Consider the following 14665-nt stretch of genomic DNA (forward strand, 5'->3'; position numbering starts at 1 on the left):
GTTAATTTTCAGTTCACAGCATTATCTCAACGCAGCTTTTTGAACATTGTATTTATAATCATTTGGAAATGTCCAATGCAAATAATCTTATATTTTGTTTATGTATTTTTAGGGCTGTTTGTTGGCTGCGGTTATGTAACAGAGAGGATTTATTATGTAAAAAGATCTATATCTTGCATAGAAACTATAGGGTATGTGAGAAACATTTTGCCAAAGAAGTAATTTTTCAATCTGGAACTCGTAAACATCTATTCCAAAATGCAGTTCCATCTATATTTCCTCACAGTGCCACTAAGCACTCCTTGGAAGTTATTGATGATGATGATTGCGAAGGACCTCCTAAGAAAATTGCTGTCTTAGATGGTGAGTACCATTTTGCATGTTCTTAGTACATATTTTTTTGATGGATACGGATACCTATGTTGTGTCCCAAGTTTACATATTGATTGTAATATCTTCTGCATTTCTAAATGATAATTTGTTATTTTTGGACGTTACTAGTAACATCGTCATGCACGCAGAAACTATAACTTCTCCTCCAGCTGCTACAGACGTCAGGTATTTTTTTATGAAATATGAGGAGAGAAAACAATATCAATTATTATTCTATGTGGGGTTATTTTGATTTTCTTAAAAATCATATATTTCTTTACACACAAGATGTATGTACCAGTTCAAAAAGAAATTAGGGTAAATCAAGAGTTTTATCAAACATATATACCCTCACTATATCAATTAATTACATTACAGTTTTTTTCCAGTCCCAGGTCAGAGTTCTTCACCTTCTTCAAGTTGTAACGTCTCTTCAGCAACTAGTACTCAGACACAAGCATTTTTGAGCTGTGGAACTCCACGAAAGACGAAGTTGCGTGAGAAACTAAGAGCTATGACAAGGAAAAAATGCATGAAGACATCCAGTCATGAGAGAGATCCGACTCTAGAGGACTTCAATGAGATGTATGACAAGTTTCTGAGTGAACCTTTATCAGGAATTGTCAAAACACAAGCTAAATTGAAGAAATTAAAACCATCAGCAAGAAGGTATTCCACCGAATACAAACAATTTGCATTAACACTTTATTTTTTGGGGCCTCGAGCATATCATTTCATGATTAAATTGTTCTGTCTTCCAACAAAATGTTGTTTGGAGCAATTAACTCAAAAGCTCACATTTAAACCAGGTTTTCAAAATGAAGCAGTTTTCAAATCTCTGGAGATCAAATCACGAACCATGTTAAATCAGGACAGGCATTGCATTATATGTATCGATGCAATATCTCTGAAAAGTAATCTTTACTACCATACTGGTCGTGATGAGATTGTTGGGCTACATGATATTGGAAATGGCAGAAAAGAAATGTTACTTGCTCAAAATGCTTGTGTTATTATGGCGAAAAGACTATATAATAATTGAAAGCAGCAAATAGCATATTTTTTTATGAATACACAGTTTTCTGCTGTAGAACTACATTGTGTGATTGATGAGTGTATATCAAAATTGTTTACAGCTGGTTTTCATGTAGATGCACTTGTAAGTGATATGGGATCAAATTATATTCAGTTATATAATATTCTTGGTGTCACACCTAGTAATTGTGAGTTTCAAGTTGGTGACAGGAATATTATATATTTATTTGATACATGTCATTTGATCAAAGCCACGAGAAATAATTTGATGCAAAATGTTTTTTTGTTTTGATGAAAAGAAAACATCATGGTCCTTTATAGACAGACATGTTTTTTCAGGAAGTTAAAAAACAAACCTATAGATGTGCACCTAAACTCACATCTTCACATATTAGTCCTACAAATTTTGAAAAAATTAAAGTCAAACTTGCTACCCAAGTCCTTAGTAACACATTAGCTAGTGCAATGAATACTAATGTGAGTTTGGGGGTTCTTTCTGCAGATGCCATGGCAACAATAGACATAATTGAAAAATTTGATAAAATATTTGATTTATTGAATTCTTCTGACAATAATCAACCAAATAAATTCAAAAATGTTTTTGCTGGGTCTGATGGAATACATATTGTGTTCTCAGAAGGATTTCTGCTCGGTTTGTAATTATTTTCCTTCCAAACCTGACGAATAAGTGTTTAGCCCCCTCGTTGGTCTTCGTCGAATGGCATTTATTAATGATCTCTGGAATATTCTGTATTATCAAATGCGTCATGCACAAAAATCAATGCTTATTCATAATATAGCTATTGTTGAGGACACTAATACCAATGCTTACTAATAAACACGTCCTATTTTCAAATATTATTGTATATATTATATTGCACAAAAGTACCTACTCATGATGTAAATGTCGTCAGTTCTTTCATGAAAGACTTGGTTCTGATATACTTTAAAAACCTTCATCAAAATGTATCCTCTCTGTGTATTTTCATAATATGCCCGTTTTATTTTGGTTAAATTTATTTTTAAACTTAATTTTTCATCAGTGTTGTTATTTTTTACTTGCTAAAAATATATGTAATGTAGTGAAATATACATTTATCCATCACATATTTCATAGAAATGTGTCTATTGAAATCGATTTTATGTTATTATTGATAATTACATACCTATGCTTTGTTATTTGAATTAATTGAATTATTTTTCAAATAAGTCTTCATATAGGAAGTCTCTTGTTCAAGAAGAATAGATAATGAAAACCTAAGTTTATGTTTACCAGTTATTGGGTGACAATGTAGCCTACTTGCTATTTGTATTGTTCGTTTATCTATAAAATTTATCTCAACCAATAAGAAGCATAATTTTTGTAATATACAAAATCTAAAGAAATAAACTTTGAACGTTCAAGCCAGTCTCAAATATACCTACACAGTAGGTTGAATGGATTGCCGCCTATCAGAAAACAACTACTCCCCTGGCTAATACCACGAACGGCGTTGGATTATATCCGACAGGCGTCAGTGAAGGAATCTTCACAGAAAATTTCCTGCATATGCAATTGGCAATACAAGAGTCAACCTTCAATTTTGGAACCAGCACACTTCCGGTTTTGGGCTCATTAGCCACTCATCAGTGCAAGATAGTGGCCATCATCGACCTAAAGTCAATGATATTTCATAATTGATTGAAAATCGGAATTCTTTCAGAGTAATTCATTCCTCTTCCTAAGTTGGAGCGAACAACAAAATGTCACTCCATCTAGTGGACGAGGTACTAACCAACTGTGAAGATTCCTGCACTGACGCCTGTCGGATATAATCCAATGCGCTTCTAGGTATTAGCCAGGGGAGTAGTTAACTGATAGGCGTCAGCTCATTCAACCTACTTTGTAGGTATATTCGAGACTGGCTTGAACGTTTCAAGTTCATTTCTTTAGATTTGTTTACTGCCAGTCTTCAATCGTAGTCCACTGACTAATAAGAAAATATATAAAATGAATAAAAATATTCCTATTTTTCAGTGTACATTAAGAGGAAATCGTTGAAATCAACCAAACCTTTTTCTTCGTGTATATCGAGGTGGTATACACATCATATTCAAGGTTACGAATTTTGAGCCATGGAACATCAAAGGCGGCATCAGAGCTTTCGCATCTGGTGGTTAAACCATCGATGATTGCTTGTACTACGGAAGCCCGGTCACGACATACAATGCTACTGGTACAGATATGTAACGTCACTTGTGGAACGTACAGAGATATTATGTCACTTGTGCAACGTACAGAAATATTATGTCACATTGGTATGCGTAACTTGAAATATAATTCATATTTTGTTTGAGATCTTTGAAAAAACTTATCCAAGAACTCATACCCTGTCGTCGCATTTGTGACCAGAAGCATTCAATTTGTTGATTGGAAGTACTCTTTCCTTCAATATGACTGTTGAATCCTGCTAAATTCTCATTGTGATAATACCTTACATAGTTCTGCAAAAATCCAACTATGCTATTTTCTGTTCCTTTGTCTGTTCTCACCAATGTTGGCACAACTTTCAATTGTCCAATTGTTTTTAAGTAATATGTGTGTTTTCAAAAAACTTTGAATTGTGACTTTGGAAAATAAAGACCCATTCATGTCAATGGCATGATGTTTTTTGTTTTAATTGTGACCTTTGAGATGGAGTAATGGATCTGATGGTGTGATTGCGGCGGAAATAACATAATTGAATTCAACCAAATCACTTGGCGAGAAATTGAAAAATTCTTGCGTTGAGACCCTTTTTAGACCAAACTGACACTCTGAGAGTAGATAGCAAGCAAGAAAACATCAATCATTCTATCAAATAAACATCGCATTTATCAAAAATTATCTTTCAACAAGAATACATAAGATTGTTTCCTATCGGACCTCAAAATTGTTGAAATTGAATTCTAAATGGTACTGCTGCGTCAACAGTGGTCTGAAAATGAACTTTCGTATTTATTTTACTATTTGCCTTAAAAATAATTGAATGTATAATCTAATTTCTCTAATTCTATCCATGATACCGTAGTATAAAGATTTATACTATGATGATACTAACTATAGAATTTTCACAATGAAATTTATTTTGAACGTGTTTCACTACATTAGTAGCTTCAGTAATTGATGAAACTATAATTATTATCATGGATAGTGTAGGTAGGTAGTGAGGTATAAAGTGAGTGGGTCTATTCGACCCTCCACCGCAACCCGCAAGGGTTTATTGTGGCTCACACCTATTCACACTCGGCCAAATAAACCCAGCTTCTTAACGAAGCCGATTAGTTTGTATGGTGAATGGTCTTTTAGGTCAGATGGTGAGAGTACAGATCTGCCGAACTCAAAGAACCTGATTCGGTCCCCAGCGGGGCAGGCACATAGCATATGCTCTGCAGTTTCATCATTTTCCAGACAGAGGCGACACACACTGTCTTCCGACAGTCCAAGTCTCTGCATGTGATGATTCAAATGACAGTAACCTGTAAGAAGGCCTGTTAGACATCGTAGTTCATCCCTACTGTAGTCCAACAACTGTTTGGAATCAAGCTTCGAAGGGTGAATAAACGCCTTGGAGTGAGCCAATCCTGGAAGATTCTGCCAAAAGTCCATAACTCTTCTTGCCATCCAGGTGTTAAGTGTTTGTTTAGCAAAGCCCAAAGCGATGCCAATGACAGGTTCTGGTCCAATGAAGCCGCTTGCAGCACCCTCCTTTGCAAGATAGTCAGCAGCTTCATTGCCTTCCAGGCCAGTATGGCCAGGAATCCAGACCAGAGATAATCTGTTTACTCTTCCTATCGAGGAGAGTCTTTTTTGGCAGTTTGCTACCAATTTAGACGTTGCTCGGTGGGAGCCAAGAGCTTCCAACGACGCTTGACTGTCCGAGAATATTTTTATTGACTTGTGAGTGAGGTTGGATTTATCTAATCTCTCCACACACAATTCAATAGCGTAAATTTCCGCTTGAAATACAGTCGCATAAGTTCCTAGGCAGGTAGATATCTCTGTCGGCAACTAAAAACACCTGCACCAGAACCGGAAGGTTCTGGTGCATCTGTGAACCAACAACTATCTGCTCTTAATATTTCCTTCTCCCGCAGGATCCAGTCCTCTCTACTCGGGAATAGTACTTTATAAGGCAGTTCGTAGTTGACAGTTGGAGGCATAAAGTCAGAGGTCATTTCCAGAATGCTGTGACTTCCAATGTCAACCAACAGTCTGTTGCACTCTGTATTGAATTGATTTGTGCAATTGGCAATGTGCACAAGTCTGTATGCAGTCCATCTAGTCTCTCTTTCCAGAAAAATGTGGAGAGCAGGTGGATCTAGAAGGATCTCCATGGCCGCTGACGGTGTGGTACTGATGGCATCACTGATAGCCAGACAAGCCTGTCTCTGTAAGCCAGAGAGCTTCGCTTGGGCCGTTTTCTGTAAAGCCTTCGGCCACCAAGCAATTGCACCATACGTGATCATTGGTCTGACAATCATCACATAAATCCAACGGATTTATGTATTATCGATGTGTATCGAGTGATTCTAATGCGCATTGCGAGTGATTTATAATTCCAATGATAATTCGTTTATTGAAACCATTCCATTACATAATTCGTTAATGCCCATCACTAGCTGAAAACCAACTAATGAATGGAGACAATGGGAATAGGAATACGAATCTGCTGTGGAAGAGACTAAAGGATCGATAGTCCTTTCATAAAAAAAAAAGAAAAAATACATACTGTATTGCCGAAACTGGATAATTATCTGTCAAACCTGAATGCCAAGAAGAAGAAGAAGAAAAAGTAAGCTTTAATGTAACGGCTAACGGCAATTCGGCAATTGTTGTTTATAGTCGACGGTCGATACCAATTCGTTTGTTTAGATCTAGTGTAGCTAGCTATAATTGTGGTTTAAAAGCAACTGAAAGAGTTGTCCATAATATCTATTTCTATAAACTTACGTGATTGAGTAATTCTCAAAATGCCTAAACATAAGTCATCAAAGAGAAAATCATCAGATTCTTCATCAGATTCAGGACCAGAAGATGTAAGTGTTTAAATATATTTTTGTATTAGTCCTATTGAGCCCTTTATTGAGCTTTTACTTATAGAAATTAAAACCATACGCAATAAGCCACCACGCAATAAGCCACCACACTTGAACATTTTTATCCATTATTTACTATTAAAACCTAATTACCAATAACATTACAAATTCAAACATGAATTGTAACATACCATTTTATTTCGAAGCAAGAGCTACCATTATTATCTGTTTTCTTTCACTTTTAATTTTATTTTCATAGGATCACATTTTCTTATATTTCTTGTCATCAAACTTAATTTTTAACAAAAAATATAATCATGATCTATTCCACATCTTTTATGAATTGATACTGGGTTCATTTGTTTTCAGTATCCAATTTCAATAAGCTTCACATCTTTTAACAAAATTTGATACACTTCATGTTTAAAATCTCTTCCCTCTTGATAATATGGCATATTGTGAATGAGAAATGGAACTATTGAAGTGAAACATTTTACCGATTTAAATCAATATGTTTATGTGAAAACATGTTTGCCAAACCAAGGAATGCACCAATGTCTGCTGCATAAATGCTTGCAGATTTTTCATCGAAAGTTGTATAGAGAGAAAAATATATTGACGTCGACACGACAAAAGGGCGTAAGCGACATTTGGTAAATTTTACAGGAGGCGGAAAAACGTTGGACTGTGTTATATTTCAACTATACTTCACCATTTTTGCACGAATCTAATATGTCATTTCCTATTATGAGAGAAAAAATGTCGAAAAGAACTAGTTATTAAATAAAATGTCGCTTACACTTTTTTTCAGTTTTCGAGTGGCGCTTTTTGATGGTGTTTACAAATATCGAGTTCTTTCCATATCCATTTAATTTGGCGGTTAGGAGTCAATTACGACAACAAATACTATTATTTTTATGGTCTCACAGGGAGTTAAAAAATAACAAAAACATCACAAACAAAAAAATAAAAACACATTTTCTCAGATGAGCATGAGCGGTGTACAATAATTTTTAAAAATGGTTGAAGAAAGAATACTGGTATGCTCAAAATATTCATTCATGAATCAAGCAATATTATCGATATCTTCAATATCACTCTCAGATAAAATATCAGGTACATTTTAACTTTCTTTGACAGAAGAGTATTCCATGTGGTACTGCTTCTTGATTTTGAAACTCTTGCAGAGTTCTAAAAGATTATTCAATTTTCATTTATTAATTGGCAGTTCTGAGCTATACACTTTAGGAATATTATAGTTTTTATTGTAATTCCATTCGATTTCATGGCGTTCCTTCAAATCATAATCTATGAAAACAGTGAACTTGTTGGAAAATTCAGCCCGCTTAATATCAGTAACTTTTATATATGTACCTTGCAACGCCCGGTTATAAAGCTCCTTAGAGGTGTCAGAGCTGTTGTCTCGTTTTTCCTGTATTATCTGTATTGTAGCTTCTACAAGCTGCGAAGTTTGGAGTTTACGAGGTAAGGGTAAAGTTTTTCCAAGTACCTCAGTCAACACTACTACACTGATTAAGAACTCTGGCGACGGAATAGAGTGAAGAAAAGCAAAGCAAATGCATTAATTCCACTTCCTTCCGGTGATCTAGCAATGCCTTGGAGGACAAAGGGGAGTGCGGGAAGGTGTCTCATGAACGTCAATATGGCTTCGTGCGTTTCTTTTCATCTTGTTCCTCACATATTTTTTTGAAATCATATTTTTCTGGCTTGAGGTCATGATTTTCCCGTATCTCTTCTTCCAAAGCTTTAAATCTTGCAGGGGAGTCACGAAAAAAAATTGCCAGGAAAGATATACCTTCCATGGCATTTCTGATGCTAGCACCAGAACAAGCTTTGCTTATAGCCAAGTTTAGCCTATGGTTGGCACAGTGACTGTATATTGCAAGAGGCTGAATCTGGGAAATGCGGGCTTGCATACCCTTAAATACTTCACTCATATTGGAGGATCCCTCAAAGCTTGTCCTCGGCAATTAGCCAAATCAAGGAGCTAAGTTTTCACCACAGAGATCCACCACATCCACAAACTTGATGAAATCTTCTTCAATCTTGTATTCCTTGGCGTAAAAATACCTCATGCAAATTGTAAGTTGTTCTTTAACAGACAAATCTGTGATTTGTCTGTTAAAGTCTGTAGGGTCTTCTATTCTATTTACAATCTTGTCAGTGATAACTGCGCCACAGCATTCTATAATTTCATTCTGTAATTTCATTCTGTGTGGTTTTGCTGATGTAACTGGCTTTCCTTCCACAATTCTTTATATGTGAGTCTAGAACATCATCACCTTCGACGAAACAGCTCCCACCAGTTGTTTCAATAATACCATCATCTCTGTGCCCTCTCAAGGGTATGTTTTGAGCAACACATAAAATGAATGTTTTAATAATTGGAATAAGTTTCCTACGGTTCTCTTCAATTGTCTTTTTTTTCTGCTGCATTTATGCTGGCTACTACACTGCTTTACCCTCATGAGTCATATCAAAGTTGTGATAAAGCCCGTATTTTTTTATGATATTCCACATTGGAATGGTTTTTCAAAATTTTTACAGCTTTTTTATAGGTTACAATTGATTGACTACCAATTTTACTATTTTCACATAGTAAGTTCCACCTTCACAACGACCAAACATCACACAAAATTTGCAGAGACGCCCTTGTAATTCTTTGGAGTACGTCAACCATTCATATGTTTGTCACCAACTGTGCTGAAAATAACGGTTCCTATTTCCTTCTGGAATCAGGAAATTTGAAGTTTTGAGGGGGTACCTTCTTACCGTCAAATTCGGAATCAAATGTTCCAAAATTCATTGAGTTTTGGTTAAATAATGATAATAGTTAGATGCAGTTAAGCGATCACAAGGCTCTCAGTTTCGTGTGCTGGAGTTGTCAAAACTATTACTTGTCTAATTTATTCCGATAGCCTCAGAACAAACATTTTGCAGAGTTGAGAGTTTTGAGGGTTCCTGGTCACAAGACACTTTGAAGTGATTGAAAACCTGCATTGCATTACACAACATCAACATATCTGATTCTGCAAAACTTTATGAAATTCACATGTTTCCTGAAAACCAACTTTATAAAGTAAAGAAAGGTATTAACAAACCACTTTATGGAATTGGAACAAAAGCAAATGGAAAAATTATTTTATCTCCGCAAAATTCTGACTGGTTTCCAAAGATATTTTGAATTGTCCAGTAATAAATTCTTCAGTCAAAACCCTTGGGCTTAATGGGTTGGAAAATATTGGCAACACCTGTTTCATGAACAGCTTAATCCAATTTTTATCAAACTCGAGATGGTTATTGGAATATTTGAAAAAGGACGAATTCATGAAATATATCAATACTAGTATTGATTCATTTGATAGAGTAGTAAATAGTCTCTTTGAAATATATATATACCGGGTGTCCCAAATTTTATGTGACAGGCAATATCTGGTTTGTTGAAGGAGATACACAAAAATGTTTCATACAAAAGTTTTAGGAGTTCATGAGAGCTATATTTTGATATAATTTTTAAATATACAGGGTGTTTGGTGTAGGTGCTACAGACCAAAATTCCATTTTTATAAATAGAACGCCCTGTATATCATTACATATTCGAATGCTACGTTAAATTCTGATATCATTTCATGTTTGGTTTTTGAAATTCGGTTACGGCGTTGTTGAGTTATTGCTTAAAATGTAAAGTCTTGAGAACGACTATTATTTTTAAAAATATCTCATACAATTATTCTCTCTGCATCAGATCACATGAAAATTAGTCAATATTTTGGGTGTTCGAAGTAATGGTTTCAATTTTGAGTTGTGGAATTCAGTCAGGAATCATTTTGAATATGAAACAATTGCGAAATTGAAAGAGGTGTATTCGAAAACAAATCTTTAATTAATAACAATGTAAATAATATAACTTGATAAATCATTTCATAAGAATGATAGGTACCTAGAAATAAGTCATAAAAATTGTTCAAAGTGATGCCCATTAGATATTATACAGGCTTCGAAACGTCGAATCACTTCTCTCGTACAAGTCGCTCTTACAATATCAGGCGTAATATCACTGCACGCTGGTCGAATTTTCATTTTCAGATCATCCTCATTCAAAGGGGGAGTAGTGAAAACAATATCTTTTAAATAACCCCATCGAAAAAAATCAAGCGGTGATAAATCTGTGACTCCTTGTCGCTATAACCTATATGCACTTTCTAATCACAGTGGGACTACTTACTGCAGGCACCCATATACTGGCATGTGGCACAAATACACCAATTTCATCAAAATCACTTGTGAGTGAAGAAGCATACGTCCTCTTTTATGAAAAGTATGAAACGAAATCGCACTTTTGAGATAACTGAGAGGATGTAACTTCATGCTTCTCTACCAAAAAAATTATCTGAACTTTAAAAAAGAGGAACAAACAAATTAATCGCCTGGATTTGTGGTGGAGGAAACTCGTAGAGTAATAAATTAGTTCAAAGAAAATTTTCAATTTAATTTGTGTCTAAAAAATTACAGTTTTCATTTCACAGATATCTTTCTGCTTCATTCCTTTCATAATTTTCAAAATTTATTATGTGATTAGCTTCAAAATCTAATTTAAATAATTTTTTTCAGAAGTTACCTATGAAGAAACCCAAGTCAGAGACTAAGCCCACCAAATCGAAGCCATCAAATGAAGAAGAAAATTCATGGCAGTTAGCAAAAAATAGATTTGTTAAACTAACCGAATTCAAAGGAAATTGGTATCTTGACATTCGTGAATTCTATAATGCTGATGGTGATCTGAAGCCTGGGAGGAAAGGAATCATGTTAACCATGGAGCAGTGGCAGAAATTCAAAGGCTGCATTGAAGATATTGATGAAGCTATCAAAAAAAATGTATAGTGTTAGGTTTATTTGTGTTTTATCATTCTAAACATTGTTCTTTATTATTCCCAGTGAAGTTGTTTGTCTGAATAAAATGAATATTCGAAAGGAATGTTTCTATTAAGAATTCTGAATGGTGGAATGGAACCTTTGATGCAAAACAAATTAGAAAAAAAATCACTTCTTCCACACAAAAACTGTACCACTCTTAACCTATACTCACAACAGTCTTATCTTGATTGCACCGATTTGATAGGTGAAACATACTCTGATAAGAATGTTACAATTACATTTTGAGAGAAGTGTTTCTGTTTGATTAAGATGTGATAAGAATCCTCATGTTTTATTACTGAACGAGTTAGAAGAAAATTCATGAATAGTTGATGGAAAACTGAAAACATATTACTTCATAATAAACCTGAAATTTAACAATTTCAAATTCTGAATATGTCTAGTTACTTTTTAGAATCATGCCACAATACTGTATTTAGGCTGATGACAGTTTTCGTCACTTCACGAAGGTAATGGTTTTTGTTTACGTTACAGTACTTCAATTGAATTTTGGTCTATTTGATTTCTATTTTTTTTGATACTTGTGATTTGAGATTCTACCATTCTTGCTCTTTGAGTTGCTAATTTGAGCAAGAAAATTAATTATTTTTACACAAAGTATCTACAATTGAAAAGTGTATATTTTTAGAAGAGATTAGTTTTTTGGAAAGGTTTTGGATTTCTACTTCTCCATCGTTGTATAAAAAAAGTGGGAAACTTCCAAAGGAAGAAAGACAGAAATTTATTTCATAAAGTCTTTACATAGATGTTTACTTCATATGAAGAAGTTACTTTCAGAAACAAAATGGAAGAAAAATCGCTCTGGAGAGAACTACTTTCATGTAAACATTGAATTGCACGAAACAACTTCTTACATGGAAATTGAATAATATGAAAATCACTTTTTGTTATTCAGTTTGTACTCCAAACATTCTTCATGGAATTGAGTAAGATATCATTCATAGGAATGCTACACAAAATGTATGGAAGGGTACTTTCACATACATGAAACTCGTGTCATCCTCGAAATAAGACATTTGTCCTATTGCCTCATCAACACCCATGTGGATAGTATTACAAGATGAAGCACTCAATTCATCCACTGAGATTTTTTCAAGGATCAGAATCATTGGAGAGATTAGTTTTGGAAAAAAAGGTGGCTTTCTACTTCACTATTATATACAAAAAACGTGGGAAACTTCCAAAGGAAGGAAGAAAGCGGGTAATTTCAAAATAAATTCTTTTTAAAGTTTTGCCCTCCCATTATGTAACTCTTTCATATATGATATTGTTTATTTTTTTTATGAATGATATCTGATTCATTCAATTCCATAGAATAGAATAGAATATTCATTTAATCACATTAACTACAAAATGTACAATAGTGACAAGTCAAGCTGACAAACAAGAATAACAATAATTGAACAATAGTTGTTGTTATACACGCTGATTGCATCTAAAACAATTATTATGGAAATAAAAAAAATAAAAAAAATAAAAAACATGTAACATATTAATATATTAATGTCGCACAATTCAAATATTCGTCGAGTAGAAACAGTACCTTAATAGTGAGTGCTTAACTCTAGCCTTGAAACGGTTATAACTCAGACCGGTAATGTCTGTTGGTATTTTATTGTATAAATGTAAGTTGAGTGAATTTCGAGCTGATAGATCCAGTCTATAAAATTGAGGCCTCAGGTGTGCACCTCTTCAAGTAGGGTAATTATGAAAGTCAGCATTTGTAAGGTACTTAGTATTATTTTTGTGAATCTCTAAAATGTTATAAAGTATGAAAATACATGACAAGGGTAGAATTTTGAGTTTTTGAAATAGAGGACGACAGTTTTCTCTAAAAGATCCAGATTGCTTTTTTTGCATACAAAAGGCTTTAATTGCATGTGAAGACTGACCCCATAAAAGTATGCCATATGTTAGGTGGCTGTTAAAAAGAGAAAAGTATGTCTGTAATACCATGCTTTGTCTAAGACACATTTTCAGCTGTCTTAGTAGGAACAGTTATGTAGAAGGTTTTTTGCACAGATCAGCAACATGTGCTTCCCAATTTAACATGTTGCTTCTTCGTTAGTTGTCTATTTGATGATATAATTTTCTGTGGCTTATCCCTGTTTAGTTTGAGATAATTTGAAGTAAACCAAGTTTCAGCATCATTATCTGTTCTAGAACATAGGTCCATTAAGTCGTTAACATTTGTTAACCATTGATACATCACCTGCCTAGCCAAAAGATAAGCGTGGGAGTAAGAAATTGACCTGGGACCAAAAAGAGTTGGTCCCAGTATGTACCCTTTGGTGCACCGTGCAAAATGGATCTACATGTGCTAGAATTTCCAGATGTATAAACAACTTGTTTTTTCCCACATAAGTAGATTTTCATTAGCTCTGAAGCTCTGTCACGTATCCCGTAATATTCCAATTTACCTAGTAGGAGCTCATGATTTACAGTGTCAAAAACCTTACTTAGATCACATAGAGTTAGAGCAGACACAAGCCCCTTTTCGATATTCTCTATTATTGTATCAACTATAGCCATCACAGCTTGGGTTTTCGATTTGTTAGACCTGAATCCAAATTGATTTTTATTAAATACTGAATGAGCATTTAATAAGGAAATTAAACAATCATTAATTAGCATCTCAAAAATTTTACCAAAGATAGGAATGATAGATATGGGTCTATAGTTATCTGGAATATTTGTATCACCCTTTTTGAATATGGGAATAACTTTACTCGTTTTGAAGATATCTGGAAATAGTCCTTCACAGAGGCAACAGTTGAAAACAACAGTCAATGGACCAGAGACAAGGTGTAGGGTTTCTTCAATTATTCTACTGTTTAAGTTGTATATGTCCAAGCAAGCAGAGTTTTTTAATTAAATTATTGCTTGTTTAACTTCAACCTCAGTAACTGGACTAAGGAATATAGAAGTACTAGGTTTGGGAAGTGTAAAAAGGTAAGTTAGAGCATTAATGTTGCAGGAAGGTAGATATTTTACAGTTTGTTCAGCTATATTTGTGAAAAAGATGTTATATTCATCAGGGGAAATGCTACTTAAATCTGAAAGTTTTTTGTTTAAATTTCGCTCATAGTTAATTAACTTCAATCATTCCTCGGAATGATTGGAGTACGAACTGAATAGGACAGCGATTTTTGTATAGGTAATTCAATGTTCATATAAAAGTCGTGTAATTCAATGTTTATATGAAAGTAGTTGTTTCGAGACGGCTTTTTACTACAGTTTGTAT

General features: G+C 34.2%; 1 protein-coding gene across 1 annotated transcript; it reads left to right on the forward strand.

Annotated features, from left to right (window-relative positions):
- Window positions 1-6225: 6225 nt before the first annotated feature.
- Ssb-c31a (Single stranded-binding protein c31A) lies at window positions 6226-11457 on the forward strand. The gene is made up of 2 exons (XM_074181842.1): window positions 6226-6465; window positions 11098-11457. The coding sequence occupies exons 1-2, from the start codon at window positions 6400-6402 to the stop codon at window positions 11365-11367; spliced, it is 336 nt and encodes a 111-aa protein (XP_074037943.1). The 5' UTR covers window positions 6226-6399; the 3' UTR covers window positions 11368-11457.
- Window positions 11458-14665: the final 3208 nt, after the last annotated feature.

Source organism: Leptinotarsa decemlineata, unplaced genomic scaffold, assembly GCF_025532065.1.
Source record: "Leptinotarsa decemlineata unplaced genomic scaffold, Ldec_3_MD MMD2_tig00026316_RagTag_RagTag, whole genome shotgun sequence".
In the NCBI taxonomy this organism is placed as follows: domain Eukaryota; kingdom Metazoa; phylum Arthropoda; class Insecta; order Coleoptera; family Chrysomelidae; genus Leptinotarsa; species Leptinotarsa decemlineata.

Excerpts from the sequence above, each read along its gene's own strand:
- Ssb-c31a (XM_074181842.1), top strand. The coding sequence starts at position 6,400 with ATGCCTAAACATAAGTCATCAAAGAGAAAATCATCAGATTCTTCATCA. Across the intron at positions 6,466-11,097 it reads CAGATTCAGGACCAGAAGAT|AAGTTACCTATGAAGAAACC; the intron begins GTAAGTGTTTAA and ends AATTTTTTTCAG.